The sequence below is a fragment of the Eupeodes corollae genome, chromosome 2 (genome assembly GCF_945859685.1).
Source record: "Eupeodes corollae chromosome 2, idEupCoro1.1, whole genome shotgun sequence".
Taxonomy (NCBI): Eukaryota; Metazoa; Arthropoda; class Insecta; order Diptera; family Syrphidae; genus Eupeodes; species Eupeodes corollae.
In genome coordinates this window covers 22,518,129-22,536,243 of record NC_079148.1, presented here as the reverse complement: position 1 = coordinate 22,536,243, position 18,115 = coordinate 22,518,129, and the positions used below count along the sequence as shown (strand labels likewise).

At 32.3% G+C, this 18,115-nt stretch overlaps 1 protein-coding gene across 5 annotated transcripts in view; it reads left to right on the top strand.

Moving 5' to 3' along the window:
* The window catches only part of LOC129946528 (uncharacterized), a 121,838-nt gene that overhangs the window by 83,567 nt on the left and 20,156 nt on the right, over positions 1-18,115 (top strand). For 4 of the 5 annotated variants that reach the window (XM_056056743.1, XM_056056742.1, XM_056056741.1 and 1 more), the window contains one exon: positions 11,993-12,465. In XM_056056743.1, coding sequence (XP_055912718.1) covers positions 12,006-12,465 — 460 coding nt within the window. In that variant the 5' untranslated portion in view covers positions 11,993-12,005. Of the gene's footprint in view, positions 1-6,716; positions 7,137-11,992; positions 12,466-18,115 lie in introns of those variants that run through there. The other variant, XM_056056744.1, reaches the window with a different exon arrangement.

Sequence of the window (18,115 nt, the reverse complement as noted above, 5' to 3'; positions counted from 1 at the left end):
TCATATACAAAACGGCTGAGGCTGGGATGACATGGTTAAAGGTCGACTCTCCCTTTGTTTGGTTTTTACTTTGGAGCAAAACCGAACCAGCAAAGCAACGTGAATTGATTCTGTTTTGGCGTGGACGTGGATTCTGCGCGTGGAACAGTCCTTTGTGGCGTATTTTGCCAATTCCCTTTTCATTTTCGTGTATATTTTGGTTGTTCTCTCTGTGCCACTTCATTCTTTTTGTGCAAACCAAACAAACACATGGTGACGTTGTTGTCGTCATATTGTTATTTCCTTGCTGGTTCCTCTCTCTCTGCAACAATTCTTTTTCTCTCTCTCTCTGTCTGTCTCTCTCTCCTGTTTTACCTGCAAAACTTAAAAATTTACTGAATGGGGCTTCAATTTTTACATTACAAAAATACAAACAGAGCTAGCAGCAAGAATTTAGCTGATGTAATGATGTCTGTGTATGTGTGTGTGTGTGTGTTTTTTTCGGATGAACCGGTCGTCGGTGTAGGAAGGTAAAGTTAGATTTGTGGTGAAAATTCATTTGAAAGGGTTTAAAAATAGCAAATAAGTGTTTCCTTGCAAGAATTTTACTTACTTACTCCTGCCCACGACGAACCTACCTACCTACAAACTACAACGACAGAAATTCAACCAGAACCAGCAGATATTTAAAACCTTTGTTGCTGGAAGTAGCAGAACGCAAGGACAAAAGAGATACTTAAAAAATAAAAGAAAACCAAGAAGGATTTCGACCAAACCCCAAGCAAGCGAATAAGAAGAAGTAATTGCTTATTGATCTTCATTGCAAAATCTGATTTCGTGGAATTTATGGCAAATGCTTGTCATCATAGTATCAAGTCTCATGTTTTACTTGGAATAGAAAATTGAGTATAGAATGAACTTCATTTGAATTCTGGATCTTTATTTTTAAAATATGTAAATTAAGAATGTCACTCTTCTTAAAATCAATTGAAGTTTTCGTTATTAAAGTTAAACTAGAGTTTACATGAGATTAACTCCCCACCAAACAGAGAATAAACCTAACTTAGAGGTTAGATGAGTTATCATTCCACTGAGAATTGGATAAGCTTATTCAGCTTGTCAAATTTCTCACTGAACTACTCGCTGTTAAACAAACTGGCTTTTTAAAAGACTAGCGAGTCGAACAGTGTTAGTTATTCGCTGTTAAATACTCGCTTGTGTAGCCTCAGAATAGGAAGTAAGATGACATTTAATTTTGATCTTTACATCGGTTAATTGACCAAAATGTCACTGTCAAAAAAAAAACTTGTATCAAGTCTCATGTTTTACTTGGAATAAAAAATTGAGTATAGAATGAACTTCATTTAAATTCTGGATCTTTATTTTTAAAATATGTAAATTAAGAATGTCACTCTTCTTAAAATCAATTGAAGTTTTCGTTATTAAAGTTAAACTAGAGCTTACATGGGATTAACTCCCCGCCAAACTGAAAATAAACTTAACTTAGAGGTTACATGAGTTAGTATTCAACTGCGAATAGGATAAGCTTATTCAGCTTGTCAAATTTCTCACTGAACTACTCGCTGTTAAAAAACTGGATTTTCAAAAGACTAGCGAGTTGAACAGTGTTAAGTTACTCGCTGTTAAATACTCGCTTGTGTAGCCTCAGAATAGGAAGTAAGATGACATTTAATTTTGATCTTTGCATCGGATAATTGACCCAAATGTCACTGTCAAAAAAAGAACTTGATCAATCTTCATCAGTCAGTCATCATAGTATTAAGTCTCATGTTTTACTTGGAATAGAAAATTGAATATAGAATGAACTTCATTTGAATTCTGTATCTTTATTTTTAATATATGTAAATGAAGAATGTCACTCTTGTTAAAACCGATATAAATTTTCGTTATTAAAGTTAAACTAGAGTTTACATGGGATTAACTCCCCACCAAAAGGAAATGAAGCTAACTTAGAGGTTACATGAGTTAGTATTCAACTGCGATTTGGATAAGCTTATTCCGCTTGTCAAATTTGTAACTGAACTTCTCGCTGTTTAACAAACTGACTTTTCAAAAGACTAGCGAGTTGAAAAGTGTTAAGTTACTCGCTTTTAAATACTCGCTTGTGTAGCCTTAGAATAGGAAGTAAGATGACATTTAATTTTGATCTTCATTTTATATTAATTTGTACATTTATTGTTAAATTAATAAATAATAATAATAATAATAAATATTTTTGATCTTTACATCGGATAATTGACCCAAATGTCACTGTAAAAAAAAACTTGGCTGATCTATGGATAAAGTTGAAAATTAAATAGATGGAATTTGTTAGAATCGGTTTCATTATTAAAACGTCAAAGTATTTACTGATTTTGTGTAAATGTAAATATATTTAAAATGACAGCTATTCTGTGTGTGGCTCTTGTTGCATCTTCTTCTTTTTTGCGATGTTTAAATTTTATCACCTGGTTTCCAAAAACCCTCTGATTGTTTGTCAAATTTTATAACTAAAGTTGTATGTTTCTTCTAACATTAAACATAATTAATTTCCTAACATCTTATTTCTTCTTTACTGACAGCCTTGATGAAACATTTTGACAATTCGTTTTATTATTTCTAATCCCACAAAAAAGACAATAATTTGTCAGTTGTTATGGCTTACAAACTGAAACCTGTCACATTTTGACAGAAAAGCTTGACATTAAAAAAGAACCCCTTGTTCCAGATTTACATATATTTGCACAGTTTTATTCGCAGAATGTACCTCCTTTCTATGTACAATAGGTTCATATAAAACATAAAACGCTACAAACAAAAGAAGAACTGACATTTAACTGTACAGTGACTTATAACAGAACTATACTTTATACATTAAAACAAAAGTATAGGGTGATGGGTGGTAATTAAAATTCAATTCAACCATAACTTTTTACTTCTCATTAATTTTGACCATTTCCACATTCCATTATATTATAAATAGGTATAAAATGCTTATAATCTGTGTAGAGAAATTATTTTCATTCTATTCATCATATATATACATTTACTATAACAAGAACAAGGATGACTGTCATTATTATATACACAATAATTAAAATTAAAATTGTCTTGTGTATTGTTCAATATTTTGAGTGAATAATTATGTACTTTACAAAAGATGTCAAAATGTTTTTATAAAAAGGATATATACAGTATTTATTGTTGGTTGGAAATTTTATATTTTTTTAACTAATGGATGAACATAAGAACATAAAGTAATAGCTTTTAAAATAAGAATGGAGTAATAGCTGTCAAAATATTGTATGAGAATATAAAGTAATAGCTTTTAAAATAAAAATGAAGTAATAGCTGTCAAAATATTGTATGAGAATATAAAGTAATAGCTTTTAAAATAAAAATGAAGTAATAGCTGTCAAAATATTGTATAAGAACATAAAGTAATAGCTTTTAAAATAAGAATAAAGTAATAGCTGTCAAAATATTGTACAAGAACATAAAGTAATAGCTTTTCAAATAAGAATAAAGTAATAGCTGTCAAAATATCGATAATAATATAAAGTAATATCTTTTAAAAAAAAAATGAAGTAATAGCTGTCAAAATATTGTATAGACTCAAATTTAACGCAACAAACACAATACAAGCAGTTGCAGTCAGTCATCAACCCGATGACAATTTCTTATATGTTTGACACCTAAAAAATCCATAGCTCTTTAAATCTTTTCATTAGAGTTGAAACGAACTTCAAACTCTATTCAAACCACATATGTCATTGTTTCTCTTCAAAAAAAGTTACCGACCAGTGTAGAAGTCATCACTCATCAAGTATGGCTTTGACATTTATGAATTACATAAACACTTACAAAATGAACTCAACTGGAATCCATCATGGTGGACAAAGAAAAAAAAAACGCGGCGTTTGTAACATTATTTTTCCAGCCTATACATTTCTATATTCTATACAAAATATTTATGACATTTGAATGACTCACAATTTTTACCAAGTCGTGTTAACTTTCAATTTATTGTCAATTTTTGTTTGTTTCATTTTTTGAAAAGGCTCCCCTTTGACAGCTATTACTTCATTTTTTTTTAAAAGATATTACTTTATATTATTATCGATATTTTGACAGCTATTACTTTATTCTTATTTGAAAAGCTATTACTTTATGTTCTTGTACAATTAATTAATAGGTGTTCGTGTCAACTTTTTAACACGATGTTATCTGATATATCTAAGTTAGTCTATTACATTTCACTTAAATAAAGGTATGTGTCTGATGATATATCTGGCCTTAACCTATTTTGTTTTTTAACAACTTATATGCCTGTTAAACAAAGATTAGCCCCTTAAAATATATGAATTCAAATTAATTTGCAGTACGTTCTAGTGGAAAACAATATTTTTAGTGATGGGAGATGATAGAGATTATATTGGATTGAGATTTGTCAAATGATGTCTTCGTGGCTTTGTGTTCACACCTTTATTTTATCATTCTGGTTACTACAAAAAGAACCTTTTGATTTTTTCATAGGTACAAAGTTGTCACTTATTATATACCTTCCCTACTTTACTCATCAAAACCATACAATGCTCTTAAACCGCACCGGATGTCTATGGTGTAGAATTACCCCAATGTTTCAAACCAATACACAAAGCACAATTAATTATAACCCCTATTTTTGTGTCTTGAAAATCAACATGCCAAAAGACGTTGACTTCTTTAAAATAATCATCAATTAAAGTGTTTAATTCACGCTTGATTTCACAAGTTCTTTTAAATTTTTGACAACCACTCATTGGTATAATATGTATTAAAAAAAATGGCGCCCAACAAAGGACTTTTATTTTTTCCTATAACTTAACTTAAAACATAAATATAGGTATATAATCTGTTAAAAACAGGTCCTAGCTCCTAGGTATATTTTCTACAACAACAACAGCGAAAAAAAATTCACTGCAACTTCTATTTCTGGGACGCAATTCAACTTTACCACCTACGCGTTTCTGAAGATACAATATGAACAGCAAAACCAAAACCAAAAAAAAAACTAAAACATGAAAATGACGTTCTTGCGCTCTCTCGGTGTCGGTTGATATGGTTTCATTCTCTCTTTTATTATCATTTCTATTTCTATTCCAATGTTCTCAACACATTTTTACCAACTACCAAGGATAAGGGGGGATAATTTAGCGAGCCGGCTGCTGCTACTAGAACCAGCAAGCATCTAGGCAGCATGGTGTTCAATCCGCATCCATATCGGTCGACCTCCCCACTTTCGAAATGAACTCGTAGGTAACTCATACAAAAATAAGAAAAATAAACCGGAATTGAAACATAAACATAACATTGTATAACCATTCATACATCTGGATGAGTACAAGCATGCTGTTTCCCAGCTTGCTAGCTCTTGCCAGGCTTGCCACTTGCCACCCTCTTTGATATGGTTCGGTTTTTGTGAGCTATAAAACATCGTCATTTCATCATACTCTAAAAATTCGATGAGTGTAGTGTATATGGAAATGGAAATGGAAACATTATTTACAACGAAGCGCAAACTCCCACGGTAAGGGTAAGGTATTCGTTGGTTTTTCGTTCTCTCGTCATCGTCATCGTCGCTCGTGGCTCTTGGTTCGTCACGGACAAAGGAAGGACACGGACACGAGATACAACGAAGCAGTAAAAAGCCTGCAGTGTGTTGGCTTAAAAAAATAGTAGCACAAGACCTGACGCGATGACTAGGACTCCTATATACCCTGGTTACAAGACGAGATCGAGGAATCGAATCGAATCGAATTGAGATTTCGATCCAGGTATATGGTGGCACTGAATCGAGGAATCGAATTCAAATGGAATCGAAATGACATTTCGGTTTTATTTGTGTGCGTACTGCTACTTTTAAATAAACTTAAAATTTTGGAACAATGCTCTAAACACAAAGACGAGCGCCAAATTAAATTCACCTTAGAACCAAAAATACTCCATTTAAATGGACTATTTTTGCTTAGAACAAACAAGAGGGAAAAAACTTATCGCACGCACACAAGCAAAACCTCACACACCAATAACTCGATTCCCCGATTCGGGTTTACAAACAAATTTTCGATTCGATTCACCTCTTGCAGTGGGATTGGATCGAGTAATCCTATTTCGATCCGATCCAGGTCTATACGGCGCTAAATCCTGATTCAATTCGGATTCAATTCTCCTTGTAAACGCGGTAATAGCTAGCTCTGCTTCTACTCGTTGTTCTGGGTATTTCTTTTAATCGTTCTCGTTGTCGTCGTCGACGTCGTAATAGAATTTGGTTTTGCTCGCTTGTTCTTGTTCTCGATTCTTGGTTCTCGTTGATTGAAAAGATAGAAGACCCGGATAAAAAACGGTTGAAAAGACACGACGCGTTCGATCATCAGCAACGGTAGTGGTAATGGTGGTGGTGGTATTTGGCACATGACACAACAAGGCGCAGCAGTTTAAAACAGCAAGACACGAATAAAATACAAAAATACACCAAAAAAAACCAACAACAACAAAACAAATAGGTACAACACGGTACCATCCGAGACGGAGACATAGAGTGGTGAAGGCATTTGCTCTACAGAGCATGCCAGTCAGTCCATAATGTGACCCTGGCTCGTTCGTATTTACATTCGTTTATACCTAAATTCTCACTACTTTTACCTCCATCCCCCCGCCAGCAGATGTCACTAATTATTTAGTATAGTTTCTTGTTCTATGTGATATGTGATGTTTTACAAAAAAGAAAGCAACATTTTTGTTTCCTAAAAATGTGTTTTCTCTCGCTCTTCAAACACAAAAATACATATATCTAAAAACATAACAAACAAAAGAATTACCCGTTAATGAAGCTTCTTCATTTGCGCAAAGTGAACGATTTTGTCGGTTCGGTAGTTCATTTTTCATTCAAAGTGGTTGTACCTATTTCGGAAGTTGACAGGAAACAAAAACAAAACAAAAATCCGAATAAGTTTCGCAGACATTGTTGCGTATAAAAAGTGAAATTGTGTCCGTAAAATAGAAAAAAAAAATAATAATACAAGTTTGTCCTCTTTTCTATGTTTCAAGTACTGCAAAATTTTGTTTTATTAAAAAAGTTTCCACTCAAGTCTGAAGTGGTGGTGTGGGAAAACACAGTAAGTTTTCTATGGAATTTTCTTTCATTTTACATTTTTTTTTATGAATGAACATTGCACCTACAATCCACAATGAGGATTATGATGATGATGACTACGACGTAGGTGGTTTATTCATTGCATCCCCTAGAGCAGGGTTTCTCATTTAACATAGAAAAAAAAACCGACATCACCCCGTTACTGAATTGCATTGCATTTTTATCTGTGAACACATTTTTTTTTCTCTCACCGTTCGTCGTCGTCATATTTTCGTACTTGCAAGCTCACCCTTAACCACCTCTCTATTTTACTTATTTATTTTCCCACCCCAACGTTGGCGTTGTCGTCGGTTGTCGTTGCCGTTGTTGTTGTTATTGCTGTAAGGTGACTTTTACAAAGTTGTAGGAAGTTAGAGGTAGATACATATATATGTATGAACGTGCCTTTTAACATTTTCATTTAGATTTCGAGTACCAACCTACCTTCCTAGCTACATATAATTTTTTACTCTATATTCTTTAGCTGCGTATTTGGTATTATTTCATTCCCATGTGACATTAGATGATTAAATAGAATGAAAATACAAAATCAGAAAAACAAAAGCTTAAAATCCAATCCAATATGAGAAAATGCTAATTTCTTAGCAGCTTGATTAAAGATGGAGATATAACAAAAGTAAAATTAATAGCTATGTATGTATGTATATGAAAATGATAGGAAAACATTTTTTGACAAAGAAAATTTTAATAATGCTTCTTTATTTCACTCTGAAAATGAAAATGTAATTGGATATACCAATTAAATTTTATCCGTTACTCTTCGTTGAGTTTTATTTTTGAAGAAATTAAGTCAATTTAGTGTTAGGGTATTTTTTCTTGGGTTCTTCTGTAGTTATTACATTCTTTTAAAAATGGTATGTAATTTAATATTGTCTACAAGAACCTCCCTACAATTAATCATAAATGTTCAAGTTTTTTTTATTTATTTTATCTTATTTTTTTATTCGTCTGTGTTTTTGAAAGAAAGAAAATAAAAAAGCATGACTGGCAATACTCTAACGAATTCGATATAAATTTTCTTTGTGCGGCCATCATTGTGCACCGTGTTGTGGTCAGGTGTCAATAACTTGTACCTAATGTATCTATCTATCTCACTTCCTCCTGCACCTTTTGGTGGTGTAATCGAATAGATATATAATTGCATGTTATACATAACTAGCATAAAACAGGGATGTCGCAAACTAACTGTTGTGGTTTGTTTGTTTTGTAGGATTATAGTTTTGGTTTGTTTTTTTTTTGTTTATTTTAAGAAAAAAGTATTTTAAAATTTAAGCAGCATTCACATGAGCGCGACCAACGAACGACGAATGAATTACAAAATATGAGTTTATATACGTTTGAAGACATATTTTCACACAAATTCTTAACAAAACGATAGCAATTTAGTTTGTATTTGATTTATGATGCATAGTTTTACTTTTCAATATCATATATTAATAAATTTAAGAAAACAAATTTATTCGTCGCGAAAAAAATTATAGTTGATACGAACTGTCAAACTTCATTCGCGTTCCACATTATCCACACTCGCAACGAATAAAACGTACTTAACCTAAAAAAATCATTCTTGTTTTGGTTTCGGTGGTCAAAGTCAAACTTCATTCGCAACGAATTAAAAACTCTTATGTGAAAGAAATGTCAAAATCGACGAATGTTCGTTAGTCGTGCCCATGTGAATAATGCTTTAATTTGTATTTGTATTTCGGATTCATTTTTAAACTGAGCGGATTTCCAAAAAAAAAAATAGGATACATGATTAAAAATTGGGCTCCTTCGCATCAAATGGAATTTCATTTATAAACGTCAAACCCATAACTTTGAGCAATGTCAGAAGCCTTTAAGTGTGAAATGTTTTGGCACTCTCTTAATTATTCGCCAAAGTGCTAGCTGACACTTTTTTTGTTAAATTATAACCATTCTCTCTTGGCTCTCCCCGTGTAAAGAGTTATTAAAAAATGAGACTTCAATTAACTCTATGTAAAAGACATCGCCAAGATTTTTGTTTGAAAGCTTATTTTTCCTTCCTTTAGGTACAACAACAGTTGTGAAAACTCCAATTTCGGATTTTAGGGACAGCTTTGGGCAATTGAACAAATAGGTTATGTGACACTGTTTAATAAATGAATCCATTTGACAAAGAATGGTAAAACGTCAAAGTAATCCTCCTTTCAAAACGAGAGGTGAAACTAAATCGCTCAATTCTAGATTTGTACGAATATAATATTTTTGCAAACAGAACTAGAATCCACTCCATACAAATTTTGTTTTTAATTTTCGAAGTACGAGAATTGTTTCTCAATTGTGGCCACAAATGACAGATTGAATGTATATTGTTAAATGTCAGTTTTTGTTTTCATCTCAGCGCTGTTCATATATATTCAGTTTTGTGGTACAAAGTTGTCATCAGTTTTTTTGCTTTCCTTTATTTCTTCTAATTCCGATTAAGGCTCAGCTCACACCCTCTCCGGTATACCTTCCTATATATTATAATCTCAAGAGGATGTGAAGCTTTTTGAGGGTGTGGAAGTTGATGACATGACTATAAGGGATAAGCTCCATGTAATTGAACAATCTTTCCGAACTTCTTTATTATATTACCCTTAAACGTTTTATTTGTTTTGGGTGTTTTTTTTTGTTTTGTGTTGCTTCTGTTTAATATAACTTCGTAGCTATACATTTTTCATCACTACACTAGAAATACATATAGATACATTATATACACATGATGTATCTGGAATAAATTGAACGCATCATACACATACAAACGTATAAACGAAAACTTGACGCATTCTTTTTTTTTTTTTTGCTACTCTTCTGTTCAATTGACCATGATTACTTTGGGCTTTAGTGCTCCAATTTAATTTGACGTTTTCTATACACATGATGGCATGTACAATTTAACAGGGAGGGGAGATTAACTATTTATGTACGTGAGATGTTTTTTTTTTTTTTTTTTGATATTTTAACTTTAAATTGAACATGTCGTTGCAGTTTTGGATGGTATGAGATTGTGGTTTTAATTTTTATTTTTGTTTTTGGATTAGTGTACCTAAGTGTTTTTTTTATTTTCAATTGAAACATAAATGAGTAACATTTGTACATACATACAAATGTATGTATATATGTATGTAGTCGGTAGTTAAAAATATCAAATTAACACAAGCATACTTCGTTAATTAGTAAGATTTAATTATGGATCATAAGTTCATTCATAGCTAAAGTTACCACATAACTCTGTTAATATTTTATTTTGAATGTCACGTGTTTTGACATCAGTATACTTTGAAACAAATATATTACCTTTACTACCACAGCAAATTAGAATGGGTGCAAATTTGACATTCCTTGGCAGCCATGTTGTTTTGGTGACATCTGTCAATCCTTATCAAACTGCAAAAGTCAACAAATTTCTTATGCAAAAGTGTAGCTTTCAAAGCAAATAAGGATGGGTGCAAATTTGGCATTCCTTGGCAGCCATGTTGTTTTGGTGACATCTGTCAATCCTTGTCAAACTGCAAAAGTCAACAAATTTCTTATGGAAAAGTATAGCTTTCACAGCAAATTATGATAGGTGGAAATTTGACATTCCTTGCACAGTTTTGGTGATATCTGTCAATCCTTGTCAAACTGCAAAAGTTAACAAATTTCTTATGCAAAAGTATTGCTTTCACAGCGAATGAGGATAGGTTCAACTTTGACATTTCTTGGCAGCCATGTTGTTTTGGTGACATCTGTCAATCCTTGTCAAACTGCAAAAGTTAACAAATTTCTTCTGCAAAAGTATAGCTTTCGCAGCAAATTAGGATAGGTTCAAATTTTACATTTCTTGACAGCCATGTTGTTTTGGTGACATCTGTCAATCCTTGTCAAACTGCAAAAGTCAACAAATTTCTTATGCAAACATATAGCTTTGGCAGCAAATTAGGATGGGTTCAAATTTGACATTCCTTGGCAGCCATGTTGTTTTGGTGACATCTGTCAATCGTTGTCAAACTGCAAAAGTCAACAAATTTCTTATGCAAAAGTATAGCTTTCATAGCAAATTAGGTTGGGTGCAAATTTGACATTCCTTGGCATCTGTCAATCCTTGTCAAACTGCAGAAGTCAACAAATTTCTTATGCAAAAGTATAGCTTTCGCAGCGAATTAGGATGGGTGCAAATTTGACAATCCTTGGTAGCCATGTTGTTTTGGTGACATCTGTCAATCCTTGTCAAACTGCAAAAGTCAACAAATTTCTTATGCAAAAGTATAGCTTTCGCAGCGAATTAGGATGGGTGCAAATTTGACATTCCTTGGTAGCCATGTTGTTTTGGTGACATCTGTCAATCCTTGTCAAACTGCAAAAGTCAACAAATTTCTTATGCAAAAGTATAGCTTTCGCAGCGAATTAGGATGGGTTCAAATTTGACATTTCTTGGCATCTGTCAATCCTTGTCAAACTGCAAAAGTCAACAAATTTCTTATGCAAAAGTATAGCTTTCAATTACGCCAGCAAGAGATTTATTCGATAACAGCATTTGCGGTGCAATCAACAAGAACATAATATGGCAAACAAAACAATTGCACATTTCACAAGTCATAAAGTTGTTCTCCATGAACTCAACTCAACTCATCAACTTAGCTAAGATCAGAGGATGTTAGTCCATTTCGTATTTTTTTTTTGTGTGAACTGTCACTTCTTTAGACGTCTTCAACTAATGTAGTTTATAAGGAAATTATCTTAAGTTTACCAGAACTTTGAAATTTAATACTTATTATTGCACTTAATATTTAATTGTTTTATTATAACTAAACATATTTTTTATTTTCTTTGCAGTTAGTACCAAACGATGTCGTTGGACACACTTTTAAAAGCCGCTCAGTATATTGAGTTGCAAGAACAAAGTCGATCATTAGAACTATCACCAGTTCCATCTATCGGTGAACGTTATCAAAGATCTCAACCGCAACAGCAGCATTTTTATGAAAGTCGAAACAATGCACGCCATCACCACCAAGTGTCATCGTCATCATCGCCTTCGTCGTCTTCATCATCGTCACCGTCATCATCATCATTATCATCATCATCACCACCAGCAACTGCTTATGTTCTGTCAAATGGCCAAATTATGCATAATAATACCAACCTTAGTAGTAGTATCAACAACAACAACAACATCAACAGCAACAATAACAACAACATAAGTCAATTAATTCAAAATGATTTTGATTATGGCGTTGAAGCGGTGACAAATGCAGTGGCAGCGACCGCAGTTAATGGTAGAACTAGTGAAGGTCGCAGTATTACGGGTAAGTTTTTGTTTTTGACCTATCTAAATTTATATCTATATTTTCTTTCTTGTGCTTTGGCTTAAATATGTGGTGGCAAAGGGATGCTTTTTCTGAAAAACTAAATTATTTCTGTTGTAATACTAAAAAAAGTAATTGTTTAACAAAAAATAAGTAAATATTCTTTACTTTATACATACAATTGAAAAGCTACAAAATTAGGAATTTTTTTTTGATAGATAATTTTAGATTTCTGAGAATGAAATATAAACAGAATTCACTTTTCATTCTCACTTAATAATCAAATTACATTCGCAGTTATTACTTTTGACCATAATTTTGTTTATATTTCTGAGAATACAGAAATCTCTGAGAACTAATATGTAAATACATAATAACGTTCTTATTGCTTTCTCATTAAGTGACATTTTGGTATGTGTCAAACATTTGATTTTCAAATGAATAGTGACACATTACTTAATTTATGGTATGTTTGCATATGTAATTTGTTACAGGGCAATTACATTAGCTTAGCAAAAAATTCCTCCCGTTGTTATGATTTTGAGTGTTGAATGTAAGCTTTTGTTTCTCTCATTAAGTGACATTTTGGTACTTGACGTCAAATATTTGATTACAAATGAAAGTGTTCAGTGAAAAATTACTTAATTTATTGAATGTTTACGTATGGAAATTTGTAAATGATTTTAAACAATCACTAACATAAACAGCAGGAGGTGTTTTTTTAAATAAATGAACCTAACATTTGGCGTTTTCCTTTTTTAGTTCAGAGCTGAGCACTGAACAGACTCAGAGCGAACAGAGTAGAGTTCTGAGCAGAGTATGTTCAAAGCTCTCTGATTCAATAATGAAACAACTTGAGCACTAAACTGTCATGGTTTCAAATGTCGCCTGTTTGATGTCGTTCAAAATTTTCTTTAATCAAATTTATTAAATAAGACACTCATAGCTTTGGTCCATTTGACGTCTGAAATAAATTTAATTGATAAAAATGCTATATGCAATTAGTTTTTTTTAAATTATCTTTCCTTTTGCACTAGAGCGACCAGTCTCTTCCGCCATTTTTATTGTTTTGACGATGTTTTTTTTGATTTCCCATCTTTCAAATATCAATTTTTTGTGTTCAGCATTTTACTCCGTTTACTGTTATTTTATTCTGAGCTCACAGAGCGTTCTCTGAACATGTTCAGAACTAAAAAAGAAACACAAATTCAGAAGCTCAAATTTGACCAATCAGAACTAAAAAATAAACACAATTACTTTTTTTGACAGTTCGAGCTCTGCTCTGAACTAAAAAAGAAAAACGCCAATTAGGTTATTAGTTTTTAAAAAAAATTCCTCCAATTGGCATGATTTTAAATGTAAAATGTTAGCCTTCTTTGTCCCTTTGGTGATTTTCAACATTTAGTAAACTAATTTTTGTGATAGCAGGATCTAGACAACACAATTATCAAAAAAAAAAAATTTAATGATAACCGAGGTGACAGCTTCATCTTAAGTAATTTGTGACAGCACATTATGGCTAATTTTTGACATTAGTTAGGTCAAAATTGAAAAAAGGTTTGTTTACATTTGCATTTTCAAATAAAAGAATGAAAAATTAACACAAACCACTCCTAATTCTCATGTACCAATCAAATTACGTTTGCATTTCTTTTATTTCTATTTAAATTGTGCTACAGACAGTTTTGAGAAATCGAATCATACAAACTGTCAAATTTCCAAAAGCAAAATACCAGAGAGGAAAATTTTAAGATCTTAGAAATATAAATTAGTTACACAAACAGTAGTTGCTGACGTTTATTCCAATGCATTTCGCCCAGTTTGACATTTGGGCTTTTCAGTCTTGCTCATATGTATGTTTCATATACATATGTAACATTGAACTTTATAAAATCTTGCTAAATTACAACTTGTAGCTATGTACATATTATTTGGATTATTTCTGCAATAAAATAAAACAACAATATAAGTACACATATAACAAAAAATTTCATTGAGCCATGTTGTTTGACCTTGTTTACAAATTCCCTTATTTGTCTTGATTTTGTAAAATACAAAAAATATCAAACCTCACCTGTCCATACAAAAACAATAAACACACGCATACACGTGACAAATAATCAACTCCAAATGACATTGGGAAAAGTTAAAATAAAATAAAGAAAAAAAAAACAAAAAAAAAACGTAAAATAAACAAATGATTCATCGCCAGAGTGAAGGCAATAAACATCTCCTCGTATAGATAGGCCTAACCCATACTTGCCTACACTAAACTAAATACAACTTTAAGATTTTTCTGCAGGCAGAATGCATTATTTGACAGCAGCGTTGCTGAGGCGGTTAAGGGAAACAAATTAGCAACTTTGTTGCACGTTGCGTAGTTGTTGTTATTGTTATTTGTCATGGTTTATTTTTTGTTGATAAAGCATGTGATACGCGAGTGTAAGTCAGCGCGCATACAAATCCAAACCAACCCGACCACTTTAATTGAAAATAAAGACGAGAAAAACAAAGAAACCTTAGTTGTATTGTGTGTGTGCAAAAGTTGCAACGTGTAAATGTATGTACAAAACCCGGTCGAGCTCTTTATAGCGCTGTTCTTTCATACCCCCGTCGCAGTCCTTAAGCTCTTCACTAAAATAACAGAACAGTTTACACTCTATATCTCTTCACTTCTCTACATTCGGTTCTAAAAGTCACACTTCAATCATATCACATGGGTCAGAGAATAAACAGCACGGGCGGCGGCGTGGTGCGGCATATACAATACATACTGATACTAACCAGATACCACCCCGCCTTAATGTCTCATTGTGCTTTGCTGACTGTAATTACATTCTCGTTTTGAAGACATACTGGCATGGGGCTTCGAATCGAGATTGGGAGTGGGGCCAGGCTTGCCAGATTGTGATATCTTTTTTTTTCAAAACTGTCAACAAAGAATTTAGCTATAAATAGCTCAAACCTAATTTGTGTTCATACGATGAAAACACAGACGCTACTTTTTGAGCTACTTTTTCAGTAACGACTTTGGGCTACAAATATTGTTAAATTAGGCTCTTTAAAGCAATTCTAGATATGGCAACCCTGACTGGGACAAGAAGTGTCCTCTCCTTGAGAGTATAAATAAGCTTTCTTGATTGTACTCTCATTTATTTGATGTTGTATTGGTTTTTTTTTGTATAGAATCATAACATAATAATGTGGAAAGTTTATTATTGTCAAGTATGTGTTTGTGTGTGTGTTAATATATTTAACAGAGATTATCGAATCTCTTATCTATTCCATTCTTAATTAAGACGATATACATATTTATAAAGGGGCAGATTGGGTTTCTATGCCATGCTTCAAATTTCTAATTAAAATTAATTAATTAATAAATAATTATGTCATGTTTATGACTTAATTAAAATGATTGCTAGTACTAATGCTGTTAAAAGCAAGTGTTACCAGCTACCAACTACGTTCAAAACTAAATTCTTAAAGTGAATAAGTTTGCCACTTTGTAGGTTCCTATTTAATAATGGTGTTAAAAAAGGAGAATTTACAACTCCAAACCAATTTTTATTGATATACAGGGTGTTTTGAAATAAACAGTGTACAAGTTCTGCTATTTCACTTACAAAAATTAAAACGTTAAATAATAGTATTTTTTGACGTATAGATATTGACACATTGAGATATCGTCCGATTTTCGTAGAAGCAGAAAGTGTTTGCAAACTTATTTGACGTTCTTTGCCCAGAGCGTATTGTAGGTTCAAATGACACTGTCAAAAATTTGACTTTTTAGCAAATTATACAGGTTATTGAAAAGTTGGTTTTTGAAAACATGTTTTATTTTGACATTAAAATTAAGATGTATTTTTGACGCAAATAACATTTCCAGGAATATTTTCATTAACATTTCATCCCCGACAACATTATGGCTAAATCACAAACACGCTTAAGCTTCGTCTTCGTCTGCGTTACGGTGGGCCTGCTTCGAGGTTGCTTTGAACGACATTTCTATTATTTCATCCCTCCAAACAGCAAATATTTTGTTTGTTGACATTTTTTGACAGCTGTTGAGCTGTCAGACAAAGCAAATGTTCAGCTTCCGTTTGGAGTCACATTACGTTAAATTACGTTCTTTTCGTTACGATTGTCAAACGAAACGTGAGGTCGAAGCTCCATCGAGATATCATGCATTGAATTCCTATGGCTGAACTCGTAAACGTCAGGTGAAGCCGAAGCCGAAGCGTTTTTGTGATTCAGCCTTTACTTACACACTGAAATGTTTGAAAGTTTTAAGTCACTAGATTCTAGTTCTCGACAGACTGTTGCTCCACCTAGTTTTTTTTATTTTTTTTTTTTATAAATTTGAAGAACCGAAAAGTTCATCTACATCTACGTACTAATACAAAATTTTCTAAATTTCAAACAACTTTTTATGTCAAGTGCTTACAACGCGTGGCTCATTATGTTCGACGCTATTAATTGAAGTGTTTTCTGCGAATTGGTTCTGCAAAACTCAAACGTCAGGCAAACGTATGCATGTCAATAATTAACCCGGGTAACGTGACTTTAAAATTCAATAGAAAACACGTACATAGGTTAGGTATGTACAATGTACACACACATATCGCTATAGGAGACGTTTTTTTTGACAGTCGTGTCTCGTGTGTGAGTGGGTGAAAAGAAAAATTCATTAGTGACGAAAGAATAAACAAAGAAATTAATTTCAATTTAAACTTGTACAGTCGCATTTATTTCCTTAAATTATCGACTTTAGCAAAAGTCATTCCACTATTGATCGGAGGATGCTATGCACGCTTATTTTGACATTCGTTTTCGATCGAAAGTTATTCTAATTCGACAAGATTTTATTTTGAGATTCGATCGATTCGAAAGTTTGCTGATTCAATCGAAAGTTTATTTAAACAAAAACTAAGTAAACTTTGACTTTCGAATGATTCGAATCAAATGTCATTTATGTGTCGTTCAGATATTTGATATTTGTATACGATAATTAAACGAAATTGGTTGTATTGACGAGTTTTTTTTGTTATTTTATAAAGGGCACATTCACATTCTAATTGGAGCAATAGGGAGGAAAAAGAAGACCTGATAAGGTTGATGTAGATAGAAAGGGTTTTTCTGTAAACAGTGTAGATGTTGACAGGTTTTGGAGATATGCTGCCGTGAAGCTTTATAGCCATTAGAATTAAGAAACAAAACTATTGCCATTGTTTATTTTGTCCAAAATAAAAAAAACTACACCGATTTCAAGTTTATAAACTTTGTTTGTTTCCTTTCAATTGAAAGTAACATTTTAAACGGTATAAACACAACATGGAAATACAAACCAAAATGCTTACGTTAGTTAAAAAAATGCTTAATTTCATGTCTTGAATGTTTTTCTTTATCAGTTTATTAACTTCAATTAATTTTTCAACTCAGAAACTGTTAATCTGTGACAAACTCTGAATAAAAATAAGATTCTTCGAAAAATAAAAATTTAGTGTGGTCACATATATCAAATCAAAATGTCAAATCATTTAGAAGAGCTGATCTCCAAAATAAGGTTAATTTCGGTTCATTTTCTGGAATGAATATTTTTCATTCGAATCTAAAAAAATAAACAAAATTCATTCGAACGAATACCTAGATC